The sequence below is a fragment of the Ranitomeya variabilis genome, chromosome 4 (genome assembly GCF_051348905.1).
Source record: "Ranitomeya variabilis isolate aRanVar5 chromosome 4, aRanVar5.hap1, whole genome shotgun sequence".
Classification (NCBI taxonomy): domain Eukaryota; kingdom Metazoa; phylum Chordata; class Amphibia; order Anura; family Dendrobatidae; genus Ranitomeya; species Ranitomeya variabilis.
The window spans coordinates 332,887,556-332,901,443 of record NC_135235.1 but is presented as its reverse complement, the minus strand read 5'-3'; the positions used below and the strand labels follow the sequence as shown (position 1 = coordinate 332,901,443).

Sequence of the window (13,888 nt, the reverse complement as noted above, 5' to 3'; positions counted from 1 at the left end):
TGCTGCCGAGATCGATGCTCGCTTCTGTAGCACAAATGCTCCCTCCACCTGATGAAGAAGCGTGCTGCTCGTTATTGGGGCGAGCGGCAGCCTATTAACCCTGCACGAGTATCAGGTAATGCCTAATCGAGTATCAGGTAACACTGCCAGCAAAACTTGGAGTTATTCTCTCCAGGAAACGAGCTGAGAAGTTGAGAACACGAGTAGTGCACGACCCCGTCATAAGGGCAGCAGTCATGAGGGCAGCGTGGGCTGAGACCCGGAGTGACACCAGCTGCCCACATTCACCATGGCAGGAAGTTAGAATGGATTCAACTGCGCATGCGGCGGTTGTGGCTATGTCATCCAATCAGCTGTGTGTGTTCCCACAGCAGTGATGTGGGCGGGGTTATCTATGTAAACTCATTCTTTGGCTAGTATCATCACTCGCTCCCTTCACATGAGAGGCGGAAGTGACGGCGCTGCTGTGCTCGGCCCTGGGAGACTCATCTCCCCTCCCTTCCCGGCGAACACTGGGAGGGCCCTGTCCGGGGGCTGCGGTGCTCTCCGGTAGCAATAACGTCCCCTCTTCTCCCCCGCCATGGCGACTAATATGCGGAAAGGTGGAGGGCTTATCGGCCTGGTGAAAGACGCCTTCCAGCCGCATCACCACCACCCTGCTGCTCAGCCTGGGGCAGTGGACCGGAAGACGGTGGAGAAATGCTGGAAGCTGATGGATAAGGTGAGACTTCCCGTGTACCGGCAGCTCTGGGGCCCTCATTGGTCTAAGGGGCCACGCTCACAGGTCACCGGGGATCGTACAGGGCTGATCGCACTGGGCTTGTACGTAGTGTACAGAACTGGGCTGATTGTATGGGGCTGATCGCCTGGAACTGGGCTGATTGTATGGGTCTGATCGCCTGGAACTGGGCTGATTGTATGGGTCTGATCGCCCGGAACTGGGCTGATTGTATGGGTCTGATCGCCCGGAACTGGGTCGATTGTATGGGTCTGATCGCCCGGAACTGGGCTGATTGTATGGGTCTGATCGCCCGGAACTGGGTCGATTGTATGGGTCTGATCGCCCGGAACTGGGCTGATTGTATGGGTCCGATCGCCCGGAACTGGGCTGATTGTATGGGTCTGATCGCCCGGAACTGGGCTGATTGTATGGGTCCGATCGCCCGGAACTGGGCTGATTGTATGGGTCCGATCGCCCGGAACTGGGCTGATTGTATGGGTCCGATCGCCCGGAACTGGGCTGATTGTATGGGTCCGATCGCCCGGAACTGGGCTGATTGTATGGGTCCGATCGCCCGGAACTGGGCTGATTGTATGGGTCCGATCGCCCGGAACTGGGCTGATTGTATGGGTCCGATCGCCCGGAACTGGGCTGATTGTATGGGTCCGATCGCCCGGAACTGGGCTGATTGTATGGGTCCGATCGCCCGGAACTGGGCTGATTGTATGGGTCCGATCGCCCGGAACTGGGCTGATTGTATGGGTCCGATCGCCCGGAACTGGGCTGATTGTATGGGTCCGATCGCCCGGAACTGGGCTGATTGTATGGGTCCGATCGCCCGGAACTGGGCTGATTGTATGGGTCCGATCGCCCGGAACTGGGCTGATTGTATGGGTCCGATCGCCCGGAACTGGGCTGATTGTATGGGTCCGATCGCCCGGAACTGGGCTGATTGTATGGGTCCGATCGCCCGGAACTGGGCTGATTGTATGGGTCCGATCGCCCGGAACTGGGCTGATTGTATGGGTCCGATCGCCCGGAACTGGGCTGATTGTATGGGTCCGATCGCCCGGAACTGGGCTGATTGTATGGGTCCGATCGCCCGGAACTGGGCTGATTGTATGGGTCCGATCGCCCGGAACTGGGCTGATTGTATGGGTCCGATCGCCCGGAACTGGGCTGATTGTATGGGTCCGATCGCCCGGAACTGGGCTGATTGTATGGGTCCGATCGCCCGGAACTGGGCTGATTGTATGGGTCCGATCGCCCGGAACTGGGCTGATTGTATGGGTCCGATCGCCCGGAACTGGGCTGATTGTATGGGTCCGATCGCCCGGAACTGGGCTGATTGTATGGGTCCGATCGCCCGGAACTGGGCTGATTGTATGGGTCCGATCGCCCGGAACTGGGCTGATTGTATGGGTCCGATCGCCCGGAACTGGGCTGATTGTATGGGTCCGATCGCCCGGAACTGGGCTGATTGTATGGGTCCGATCGCCCGGAACTGGGCTGATTGTATGGGTCCGATCGCCCGGAACTGGGCTGATTGTATGGGTCCGATCGCCCGGAACTGGGCTGATTGTATGGGTCCGATCGCCCGGAACTGGGCTGATTGTATGGGGCCGATCGCCCGGAACTGGGCTGATTGTATGGGGCCGATCGCCCGGAACTGGGCTGATTGTATGGGGCCGATCGCCCGGAACCGGGCTGATTGTATGGGGCCGATCGCCCGGAACTCGTCTCACATTCTCTTGTGCAGTTTGCCACACACACGAGCTGGCACCATTCTCCTGTTGACTCCTTTGTCTTTTTTCTTTATTTTCTGTTACTTTAGGTCATTGTGTGACATAAGCCCCTCATACACATTAGACTTATGTCAGCTGAACCCTCGGCTATTGGTGGGTTTGCCGTGTATGGGGGTCTTGGACGGATGATTGTTGGGGAGTTAAAGGGGTTTTCCCACAAAGTTTAATTTTTAAGTTGATTTTAATTAACAGATCTTAGACTCGTAATAATTTCCACAATTGGATGTGTGTAAATAAAATGTTTTACCTCAAAAAGAATCAGCCGTGATCCCCTGCTGTCCTGTCTGTAGACTTTCCCCCCTGCCCAGGAGCTGTGGTATGATCAGACCATGTCCCTGTGCAGTCAGACACAGACATTACACACTACACAGTAGGGGCACAGTTATAAGATTATCTCGGCACAGGAACATTTTATTTACACACCTCCAATTATGGAAATTATTATTATTCCCGGATCTATTGATTAAAATTAACTTTTGTTTGTGGGAAACCCCTTTTAAGGATCAGACCTGTCTGATTTTGGACAGCTGATCTTTTTGTTCTCTTATAGATTCCCAGGCTAGAGATGTCAGGCAGCGGCTCCTGTGTATGGGAGATTCGGCTGAGATGGCTGTGGGCTGCGCCTGGCTGTGTCTAACGGAGGGCCCCATTCATTTATTTAGTCTCGGTGCATACAGTGTTTGTGGCTGCTGATGTACTCGTAAGCCGTACAACCTGCTGAGGCCACAGTCTGCGTGGACCCTGGAGACTTGGGCTTTTTGCACTGTCCCTTGGCATAGTAATGCTGTGGAGGCTACAAGGAAAAGACACTCTTGGCCATCATTTGTTGACTTGGGACCTATGATTAATAAAGGGGTTTTCCCATGATGGTAAGCTAGCCACAATCTATAGGATGGGGATAACTTGCAGAGCGCAGGACCCCCAGCAATGCTTGGAACAGACTGTACAGCCCATCTTGTCTGAAGGAGCTGTGCTTATACTCGACCTCGGCTCCTTTCATTCTCAGGGGGACTCCTCAAAGTGGCCACGCGCTGTACAGTTCTTCTGCCAGTCCCATAGACAGTGAGTGGAGTGAGCAGAGCAGGCGCAGCTTTGCTTCCTTCTCTGCATTGCTGGGGGTTCCAGTGGTTGGACACTTAGTGATCAGCAAGAGATGTATGTATGTATGTATGTATGTATGTATGTATATGTCTGTCATGGCCAAAAGTATTGACACCCCTGCAATTCTGTCAGGTAATACTCAGTTTCTTCCTGAAAATGATTGCAAACACAAATTCTTTGGTATTATTATCTTCATTTAATTTGTCATAAATGAAAAAACACAAAAAGAATTGTCCTAAAGCCAAATTGGATATAATTCCACACCAAACATAAAAAAGGGGGTAGACAAAAGTATTGGCACTGTTCGAAAAATCATGTGATGCTTCTCTAATTTGTGTAATTAACAGCACCTGTACCTTACCTGTGGCACCTAACAGGTGTTGGCAATAACTAAATCACACTTGCAGCCAGTTGACATGGATTAAAGTTGACTCAACCTCTGTCCTTGTGTGTACCACATTGAGCATGGAGAAAAGAAAGAAGACCAAAGAACTGTCTGAGGACTTGAGAAACCAAATTGTGAGGAAGCATGAGCAATCTCAAGGCTACAAGTCCATCTCCAAAGACCTGAATGTTCCTGTGTCTACCGTGCGCAGTGTCATCAAGAAGTTTAAAGCCCATGGCACTGTGGCTAACCTCCCTAGATGTGGACAAAAAAGAAAAATTGACAAGAGATTTCAAGGCAAGATTGTGCGGATGTTGGATAAAGAACCTCGACTAACATCCAAACAAGTTCAAGCTGCCCTGCAGTCCGAGGGTACAACAGTGTCAACCCGTACTATCCGTCGGCATCTGAATGAAAAGGGACTGTATGGTAGGAGACCCAGGAAGACCCCACTTCTTACCCCAAGACATAAAAAAGCCAGGCTGGAGTTTGCCAAAACTTACCTGAAAAAGCCTAAAATGTTTTGGAAGAATGTTCTCTGGTCAGATGAGACAAAAGTAGAGCTTTTTGGGCAAAGGCATCAACATAGAGTTTACAGGAGAAAAAAAGAGGCATTCAAAGAAAAGAACACGGTCCCTACAGTCAAACATGGCGGAGGTTCCCTGATGTTTTGAGGTTGCTTTGCTGCCTCTGGCACTGGACTGCTTGACCGTGTGCATGGCATTATGAAGTCTGAAGACTACCAACAAATTTTGCAGCATAATGTAGGGCCCAGTGTGAGAAAGCTGGGTCTCCCTCAGAGGTCATGGGTCTTCCAGCAGGACAATGACCCAAAACACACTTCAAAAAGCACTAGAAAATGGTTTGAGAGAAAGCACGGGAGACTTCTATCGTGCCCAGCAATGAGTCCAGACCTGAATCCCATAGAACACCTGTGGAGAGATCTAAAAATGGCAGTCTGGAGAAGTATCAGGGACCTGGAGCAGTTTGCCAAAGAAGAATGGTCTAAAATTCCAGCAGAGCATTGTAAGAAACTCATTGATGGTTACCGGAAGTGGTTGGTCGCAGTTATTTTGGCTAAAGGTTGTGCAACCAAGTATTAGGCTGAGGGTGCCAATACTTTTGTCTGGCCCATTTTTGGAGTTTTGTGTGAAATGATCAATGTTTTGCTTTTTGCTTCATTCTCTTTTGTGTTTTTTCATTTAAGACAAATTAAATGAAGATGATAATACCAAAGAATTTGTGTTTGCAATCATTTTCAGGAAGAAACTGAGTATTATCTGACAGAATTGCAGGGGTGTCAATACTTTTGGCCATGACTGTAAAATTATATCTATCTATCTATCTATCTATCTATCTATCTCTCTCTCTCTCTCTATATATATATATATATATATATATATAAGTTTGGACACACCTTCTCATTTAAAGATTTTTCTGTATTTACATATTTATGAAAATTGTACATTCACACTGAAGGCATCAAAACTATGAATTAACACATGTGGAATTATTTGCTTAACAAAAAAGTGTGAAACAACTGAAAATATGTCTTAGGGTATGTGTCCACGTTCAGGAAACGCTGCGTGTTTGACGCTGCGCAGAGCTGCAGCGTCAAACACGCAGCGTCCAGATGTTCCAGCATAGTGGAGGGGATTTTTTTTGAAATCCCGTGATTTTTTTTTGAAATCCCGTGTCCACTATGCGTGGAAACACGCATCTGTCGGCCCTGCGACTCCGGACATGCTGCGCATCTTAAGATCGCAGCATGTCCGTGTTACTTGCGGCGACGCTGCGCCGCCGCAAGGAAAAACACAGGGCCCCATGCGAGGGGTGCGATGATCCCGGATGTGTGCAATGAACACATCCGGCATCATCGCGTCCCAGAAGGGGGCGGGGCTTACAGCCGAGCGGGTTTGCCGCTCCGACGATACCACCGGCCATCCTGATCGTGGACAAGTACCCTTATATTCTAGGTTCTTCAAAGTAGCCACCGTTTGCTTTGATGACTGCTTTGCACACTCTTGGCATTCTCTTGATGAGCTTCAAGAGGTAGTCACTGGGAATGGTTTTCACTTCACAGGTGTGCCCTGTCAGGTTTAATAAGTGGGATTTCTTGCCTTATAAATGGTGTTGGGACCATCAGTTGTGTTGTGCAGACGTCTGGTGGATACACAGCTGATAGTCCTACTGAATAGACTGTTAGCTGCTTTTTTCTTGCCATAATACAAATTCTAAGTAAAGAAAAACGAGTGGCCATCATTACTTTAAGAAACGAAGGTCAGTCAGTCCGAAAAATTTGGAAAACTTTGAAAGTGTCCCCAAGTGCAGTTGCAAAAACCATCAAGCGCTACAAAGAAACTTGCTCACATGAGGACCGCCCCACGAAAGGAAGACCAAGAGTCACCTCTGCTTCTGAGGATAAGTTTATCTGAGTCACCAGCCTCAGAAATCGCAGGTTAACAGCAGCTCAGATTAGAGACCAGGTCAATGCCACACAGAGATCTAGCAGCAGACACATCTCTACAACAACTGCTAAGAGGAGACTTTGTGCAGCAGGCCTTCATGGTAAAATAGCTGCTAGGAAACCACTGCTAAGGACCGGCAACAAGCAGAAGAGACTTGTTTGGGCTAAAGAACACAAGGAATGGACATTAGACCAGTGGAAATCTGTGCTTTGGTCTGATGAGTCCAAATTTGAGATCTTTGGTTCCAACCACCGTGTCTTTGTGCGACGCAGAACCAACAAGTGCTAAGCATCTCTGGGAACTCCTTCAAGATTGTTGGAAGACCATTTCCAGTGACTACCTCTTGAAGCTCATCAAGAGAATGCCAAGAGTGTGCAAAGCAGTCATCAAAGCAAAAGGTGGCTACTTTGAAGAACCTAGAATAGAAAACATATTTACATATTTTCAGTTGTTTCACCCTTTTTTGTTAATTATATAATTCCACATGTGTTAACTCATAGTTTTGATGCCTTCAGTGTGAATTATTATTATTATTATAAATATTTATTGTTATAGCGCCATTTATTCCATGGCGCTTTACAAGTGAGGAGGGGTATACATAATAAAAACAAGTACAATAATCTTGAACAATACAAGTCATAACTGGTACAGTAGGAGAGAGGACCCTGCCCGCGAAGGCTCACAATCTACAAGGGATGGGTGAGGATACAGTAGGTGAGGGTAGAGCTGGTCATGCAGCGGTTTGGTCGATCGGTGGTTACTGCAGGTTGTAGGCTTGTCGGAAGAGGTGGGTCTTCAGAATGTACAATTCTCATAGTCATGAAAATACAGAAAAAGGTGTGTCCAAACTTTTGGTCTGTACTTTATGTAGTGTGTGTGTGTGTGTGTGTGTGTGTAAAATATATATATATATATATATATATATATATATATATATATATATATATATATATATATATATATATATATATTATTGTGGCGAAACGCTACCTGATTGTGTTGGGGGACACTCGCTTGGCATGGGATTTAAGCACTCAGGCACGATTTCTCACACAAATTAAGTCCGTTCCGGTTTATTAAAGCATCATAAACCGCACCGTAAACCAGGTTACACACAGTCTGTTAATTTAACACTTGTGGCTTTACAAAACATTCGGTAGTCACGTCTTTTCTCACCATTACAGTTCATTACATGCATCAACGGAACATATTAAATCCCGACAGTCTGTTCCGATGGCAGATACGTCTCTGCCGTATATCACAGGTTTTTCCCATACCAGGGGTTACCTCACAGGAACTTCGGCTCCACACACTGACTCCTGCCAGTGCTGGTTCACAGGGAAACTGCCTCACTGGGATCACCGTCCTTATGACCAGGGCACCTCGGATAGTCCAGACCCGCAGTAGGAACTGTAGCTTCCCCAACACAGAAACCGTCTCAGTCTCTGTAGATGCAGCCTTTCCATGCGCTTCCAGGAAGACCAATCACAGGCACTTCCAACACACAGGCCATCAGTCCATGATCTACCCAAGTGCTTACAGGACTCCAGTCCATCCCAGGACAATCCAACACTGACCATTCCAGGACTCACACTCTTATGACGTGCTTGCAGGACTCCAGTCCATCCCAGGACAATCCAACACACGGGCTATTGCAGGACTCACTCTTCCCAGGTGCTTGCAGGACTCCAGTCCATAGCAGGACAATCCAACACCTCGAGCATTCAGTCCATAGCCTCAGCAGTGCTTCCAGGACTCCAGCCCACTTCAGGACAATCCAACACACAGGCTATTGCAGGACTCACGGTCTCAGTGCCTCCAGGACTCCAGCCCATACCAGGACAATCCAACACTGACCATACATCAGGTCCACAGTCTCAGGTGCTTGCAGGACTTCTCCAATACCAGGAGTCTAAAACACCGACTGTCCAGGACCTTGCACATGGACCAAACGGATCCATACACAGGAACCATGTGTCCCACACCCTGGTCACATTATCTAGGTGTAACCACTCCCCTGGGTGGGAGTGTGGGTGTGTGTGGCTAGTCTGACCCTCCCATCTATCATAACTAGCCCTGCCAATCTCCCATTAGCATTACACAACTAATTGTGGGACTACAGGTCCCAGCACACCAACCAAACTTCAGATTGACACCACAGAGTGTCTTCCTCTGCAACACACACCGGCCATTAACACTCCTGCTGGACTTAGTCTCATCATATTTATGCCTCCAAGCGCATCTTGAAGCACACACAGCGCCCCCTGGCTGTAACGTGGGTCACCGTGTATGTATGTATGTATGTATGTATGTCTTTTTTTTTTTCACGTAAAGGTTGAGACAGTTTGCTGATGGGTCTTGTGGCATTGGCCCCGATCGTTTGCCATATGTATCCAATTCTGTAGTGTTCTGCTCAGGCCTCATTCACATGGACACAGACCTGATGCCTAACCTGCGCCTCTGATTTTAGGTTGTGTTGTCAAATGGCAAACGCCATGTTTGATCCTGTAGGGAGATGTCTGTTTCCGTCATAGCACGGCTTCGGCAGTGGCATTATCTTCATTGTTTCTGAAGTACCGCGGGTGTAGAACTTGTCCGACATACCGTAATTCAGTTGTAAGAAAATAAATTGTGCCATCTGGGCTACATGGGCCCTTCCTGCCCTCGGATGGAGAATTTTGTTGGCGCATCGGTGGGCGCAGTGATGCCCACTCCATTAGTTATTGGCGGGTCTGGTGTCCTCTGCAGACCTGTGGTTCTGTAGATGCTTTCCGGTACACTGTATGTGACTGTCTGGAGAAAGCCTCCTCTTCTGCCACTTCTCGCCTTACAGCCTGGACACACCATCGTGACGCATGAAGTGATGGTTCCTTTTTTTTGTGAACAATTCTCTTCTTCCTGGTAATAAACGTTGTCACTTCCCTCTTATTCGTCACTTGTCGTGTACACCATGTTCTTCTATCTGGCTTGGTTTTGGTACCTGATCCTATGTGACCATAGTAGGTGTGTAGTTCTGCCCGTGATCGGTGAGGTGCCGGTGTGTCCTGGTCGCACACTCTACAATCTGCTTCTTTACTACCTGATGCTCCGTTCTATCTGATTGCAGCAGAACCATCAGGGGCAAAGCTGAGACCCCAGAGGTTATGCCAGACATGAGCTTTTTACTCTGGATCCCTCACACACGGCGATTGTGACAAATGCAGACTGGTTGTGGGTTCACGTCAGATTGAAGCCTCCAACAACACAATTACCACGTTGGGCTTGGCCACAGTTATCCTTTGCTCTGTGCTGAGCACTGCATTGGGGTTTTCGTGATTCATACAGGCCCATACCAATAAATTAGATACTTATTTCGGGTTTTCCAAGAGAGCTGGCCAAGAGGGGAAAATGTGGAAAACAATAAGACCCATGACAACCGTGACGTTCCCGACTACCTTTTTGTCTGCAATAACTAGGAGAAAACACCTTTAAAAGCCGATCTGTTAGCATATTTCACAATACAAACTGCATACACCTTTTTAATAGGTATTTGACCTGATGAGCCTGGTGTATTTACCTTGAAAATCCACGTCAGAATGGCTCAAAATTAGTCCACCTACAGGACATAAAATTTTTTCAAAAAGCATTATACAACCATTCTGTTAGATTTTCATAGTAAGTATGCCGGCCTCAAGAGGTCTCACAGGCTGTTCATTAATTAATGCAGTGTATATTGTGACACCCGGTGACAGGTCTGCTTTATGTTCTCCATGGGTCTTACAAATGGATGGTGTTGTGAGAGTAGATTTTGGGGGTTCTCCGTTTCTGCCATATGGACTTATGGCGCTTTTCCAGGTGTCCATGGATTCTGTCCCAGCCCGCAGCTGCTATTCCCTGTTTGTAAAGTGAGGTGATGGTCAGGAGAGGACTAGACGATGACTTGTCTCCTGACACACTGCGACGTAGGATGGAATGATTTCTTGCGGTGTCATGTTGGGGACAATTTTTTTCTTTCTCCCGGTTACATGTACTTACTATATTTGTGATTTAAAATAAAAATAAATGTGCTTCTTTTGGCTTCCCTAGCCTCTATTGGTGGCTGCTGAATGAGTGAACTGGGTGTCTGTCAGCCCGCTAGGACAGTCTGAATGACGTCTTTTTCTAAGTTCCTTTGTGCTGATTTATGACCAGACAATGTAGACCTTGATTGCACAAGAAATAAAAAGCATATAAAAGCCAAACTGCAACTTTTTTAATGAAGTCCAATTGCAAAAATAATTTTTCGGCTCAAATACACACATTTAAAGGGAATCTGTGAACAGGTTTTTGCCTGTTATCCAATAGTAGCATGATGTAGAGACAGAGACCCTGGTTCTAACAATGTCACTTACTAGGCTGCTTATTTTAATAAAATCAGTGTTTTATCATCAGATTATCACGGTGTTAACTCCACCCCCTCCTTTGATTGGCAGACTTCTGTGTACACTGTCAGAAATCTTCCAATCAGTGATGTGGGCGGGGTTATGCAGAGCTCGGCATTAAAGGGCCACTGTCACCCCCTCCAGCCATTATAAACTAAAAGAGCCACCTTGTGCAGCAGTAATGCTGCAGTCTAACAAGGTGGCTCTTTTAGTTTTTGATTCAGTTATTCCATCAATAAAGAGTTTTAAAATTTGTACAAAATAACCTGTCTGCAGACCTGGAGGCGGTCCGAAGCCTCCTCTGTGAATCTCCCAACGGCCGTCACTCTTCTCTTCTGGGGATGTGGTCGCCGCCCCCTTCGCGCTGTTTCTTCTTAAATCCGGCGCCTGCGCTGTGCGTGCCTGCCTGTGACAGGCGCAGTCTTCATTGTCCTTCATTGCTCAGATGCAGGGTGCCTGACTGCGCCTGTGCGGGCAGTGCGGCCACCCTGTTGCTGAATCCCCGCCCCGCACTGTTATTCATTATGCACAGTGCGGGGCTGGGGTTCCTGGGCATGCGCACTGCGCTGTTCAGACGCTCCCCCGGTCCCCCGCCTTCCAGCGTTGCCGTAATATACAGGTTTCCTTGCCAGCGTTTGGAATGAAGCAGCCGTAAATTACAACACTGGAAGGCGGGGGACCGGGGGAGCGTCTGAGCTGGGGGAGCGTCTGAACAGCGCAGTGCGCATGCCCAGGAATACCAGCCCCGCACTGTGCATAATGAATAACACAGTGCGGGGCGGGGATTCAGCAACAGGGTGGCCGCACTGCCCGCACAGGCGCAGTCAGGCACCCTGGATCTGAGCAATGAAGGACAATGAAGACTGCGCCTGCCCCAGGCAGGCACGCACAGCGCAGGCGCCGGATTTAAGAAGAAACAGCGCGAAGGGGGCGGCGACCACATCCCCAGAAGAGAAGAGTGACGGCCGTTGGGAGATTCACAGAGGAGGCTTCGGACCGCCTCCAGGTCTGCAGACAGGTTATTTTGTACAAATTTTAAAACGCTTTATTGAGGGTATAACTGAATCAAAAACTAAAAGAGCCACCTTGTTAGACTGCAGCATTACTGCTGCACAAGGTGGCTCTTTTAGTTTATAACGGCTGGAGGGGGTGACAGTGGCCCTTTAAGAGCGCTGCTAGATCTGCTTCAGATAAAACTGTGATTTTATCATAACTGCGGCCCCCTGTACTCTGTAAGTGATACCTCACAGGAATCAGGGTCTCTGTCCATTGATAACGCTGTTCTCCGATGATGTAGCAAAAATCTGCTGACAGAATCCCTTTAAGACAAAAAAAAAGTTGTCAATTATTCTAATGGTACATTCCCACGGAGCGAATACACAGTGAAATTCAGACTGCGGCCTTGTGACAAATATCTGCATATTCTAGTGGCGGCAATGTTTGGTTTCACATCTCATTCACTTATAAAACCTGCAGAGTTCAGTGACAGAAATCAGATTTAAGATCTCATCATATAAAATCCACCGCGCTATTTATCACAGTGTAAGTGGCACATGGGCAAATAGCAAGACGGACGTCCTGTATAGAAATGGTGGCCCCAGTGATAGTTGCCCCCGCACGTACAGAAGCCATGACACTGCTGTGTGCGCCGTCTTCTCTGCTCTGTCATTGACTCGCTGATTATGTGCAGATCCACGTCTATTATGTTATGTGCCGTGTGCTTGGAGGTCAGCAAGAAGTTTTATTATTATTATCACCTCCCCACATCCAATCACTGGCTCGCTCTTGTTATCTGCACCTCAAAAACATCTCTAGAACTTGCCCTTTTCTTACTTTCGACTCTGCAAAAACTTACTGTTTCTCTTATTCACTCTCGTCTGGACTATTGTAACTCTCTACTAATCGGCCTCCCTCTTACCAAACTCTCCCCTCTCCAATCTGTCGTGAATGCTGCAGCCAGGATCATATTCCTCACCAACCGTTACACCGATGCCTCTACCTTGTGCCAGTTATTACACTGGTTACCCATCCACTCCAGAATCCAGTACAAAACTACTGCCCTCACTCACAAAGCACTCCATGGTTCAGCACCACCCTACATCTCCTCCATGGCCTCAGCCTACCACCCTACCCATGCTCTCCATTCTGCTAATGACCTGAGGTTAACATCCTCAATAATCAGAACCTCCCACTCCTGTCTCCAAGACTTTTCACGTGCTGTGCCAATTCCCAGGTTAATACGATTAATCCCCAATGCCCACAGTTTTAAGCGTGCCCTACAAACGCATTTGTTCAGACTGGCCTACCGCCTCAACGCATTAACTTAACTATCCCTGTGTGGCCCATTCAAAATGACAAACCATAATTAGGTTCTTCGCATCATGTTTCTCATAAGCTTTATGTATTTTAGGCTACTTTCACACTAGCGTCGGGTAACGTCCGTCACAATGCGTCGTTTTGGAGATAAAACGCATCCTGCAAAGTTGCCCGCAGGATGCTTTTTTTTTTCTCCATAGACTTGCATTAGCAATGCATTGCAACGGATTGCACTGGATGCGTCGTGTTTTGGCGGACCGTCGGCACAAAAAAAAACGTTCCATGTAACTTTTTTTGTGCGTTGCGTCTGCCATGTTTGACCGCGCATGCGCTGCCGAAACTCCGCCCCCTCCTCCCCGGACTGCAGAATGGGCAGCGGATGCGTTGTAAAACTGCATCCGCTGCCCACGCCTTGCAGAAATTTCACAGGTTGCGTCGGTACGTTGGCCCGACGCGTTGCAACGGGCCCGTACCGACGCTAGTGTGAAAGTAGCCTAATAGCCTTCTGTGTCTGTACTGTTACATACTTAGGCAGTTAACTGGTTCATGCAGCTTTACATGAACACCCGATTCTTACACTATGGCTGGTCCGAACAACAAAAGCAATTGTTACCATCCACCTCTCGTGTCTCCCCTTTTCCTCATAGTTTGTAAGCTTGCGAGCAGGGCCCTCATTCCTCCTGGTATCTATT

The 13,888-nt window shown here is 48.2% G+C and overlaps 1 protein-coding gene across 1 annotated transcript in view; it reads left to right on the top strand.

Moving 5' to 3' along the window:
* Positions 1 to 387: 387 nt before the first annotated feature.
* Positions 388 to 13,888, top strand: part of CBL (Cbl proto-oncogene) — a 64,472-nt gene continuing 50,971 nt past the window's right edge. Inside the window, exon 1 of the mRNA XM_077250561.1 lies at positions 388 to 721. Coding sequence (XP_077106676.1) covers positions 581 to 721 — 141 coding nt within the window. The 5' untranslated portion in view covers positions 388 to 580. The remainder of the gene's footprint in view (positions 722 to 13,888) is intronic.